This window comes from Arachis ipaensis, chromosome B03, assembly GCF_000816755.2.
Source record: "Arachis ipaensis cultivar K30076 chromosome B03, Araip1.1, whole genome shotgun sequence".
Lineage (NCBI taxonomy): Eukaryota > Viridiplantae > Streptophyta > Magnoliopsida > Fabales > Fabaceae > Arachis > Arachis ipaensis.
Window position 1 is genome coordinate 127,683,860 of NC_029787.2, and position 1,316 is coordinate 127,685,175.

Genomic DNA, 1,316 nt, shown 5'->3' on the forward strand with positions numbered 1-1,316 from the left:
TGACAATTGAAAATTGTACCCCACTGATACATCAACTTAACACTATTGAAGTGGGATTGGAGGATAGAAGCTTAACAGGTTGGGGCAAGACAACTAGAAGGCCGCGAAGACAGCGTTGCCCGGCGGGTAATCCTCCAACGATCCGGTTAATCTAATCACTGTAAGAGTCTTTAAATATATAGATGAGAATTATAGAGGGTAAGCAGGCCCTTTTCCTGTATTGATGGATAGAAGGAACGCATGATGTTCTCAAGCACGGGTATTTCTCTTTGTACATTTCATCAACCCGTATTTGGGTATTATATGTTTGAGTGTGACTTGTTAGTCATGCTGTGATAGATACCAACTTGTACTATTCTTAAATAATGTTGCATGATTTTTTTTTATTTTTTTAATGTCTGACTCTATATTGAGATGTATACCAGTGAGTAGCTTCTCTGTTCTCACTTGGATTCTTAATTAGTGATTTTTAGTTGCATTGCATACAAGGATGCATGCTTGAATTATATAGCCTCCACCAAAAAGGACTTTTTGGCTCCTTAGCTTATGAAATGGATAATAGTAGATGACATTATTGTTCTGAAATTCAGTCTTTTATAGTTGTTTTAAGGAATCAATTATCATAGTATGTTAGTTATATTAATTCGCAATCCCCTAGAATCATAACTTTGTAGTTGTTAGTGGAATAAAAGTACTAGGGTGTTGGTGTGTTGCTATTGCAACTTACAAGTAGAAAGTTTTAATAGAAAATATAAATTAAAATGCAAATAAGAAATAATATTTTGGTGTGTCTAAGCGTGTCTGAAAAAATTTTTTTTATAGTTGGACACAACAGTCGAACGAGTGTCGGTGAATGTCATGTTCAAAATATATCCGACATGCAAACATATTAACTCAGCGAAATGTTCTTACTTCGTAAAAAACTATAAACATTAAAGCTGTCCAAAGAATGCTGCTCAATTTTTAAATATTAATAGTTAATTAGTGACATCAATGAAATTTGAAATATTGGCATCATAAATGAATAAACGATGCAATGTTTAAATATTTCGACCATCAAAACAACCGAGATATCAACACGACAACATTGAATAAATCAATCAACTTTTTTTCTCAAACGATGTCTTCAAGTGATTAAATATGAGCCCGTATATTGTACGAGTTCTACACTAGTAATAAATAAGAGTCAATCCTAAAAGAGATGCTAAAGTTAATTGAAATGTGTTTTTTTTTATCCCCAAAAAATTTATGGAAGTAATAAATCATCGTGGGGAGTTACGGTAAATTAGCTGTAATAGTGTAATATTGTAATGGGT

The 1,316-nt window shown here is 32.7% G+C and overlaps 1 protein-coding gene across 1 annotated transcript in view; it reads left to right on the forward strand.

The window, feature by feature from the left end:
• Nucleotides 1-506, forward strand: part of LOC107631846 — a 6,373-nt gene extending 5,867 nt beyond the window's left edge. Inside the window, exon 4 of the mRNA XM_021119751.1 lies at nt 1-506. This exon is cut by the window's left edge and continues 2,032 nt beyond it. Coding sequence (XP_020975410.1) covers nt 1-10 — 10 coding nt within the window. The 3' untranslated portion in view covers nt 11-506.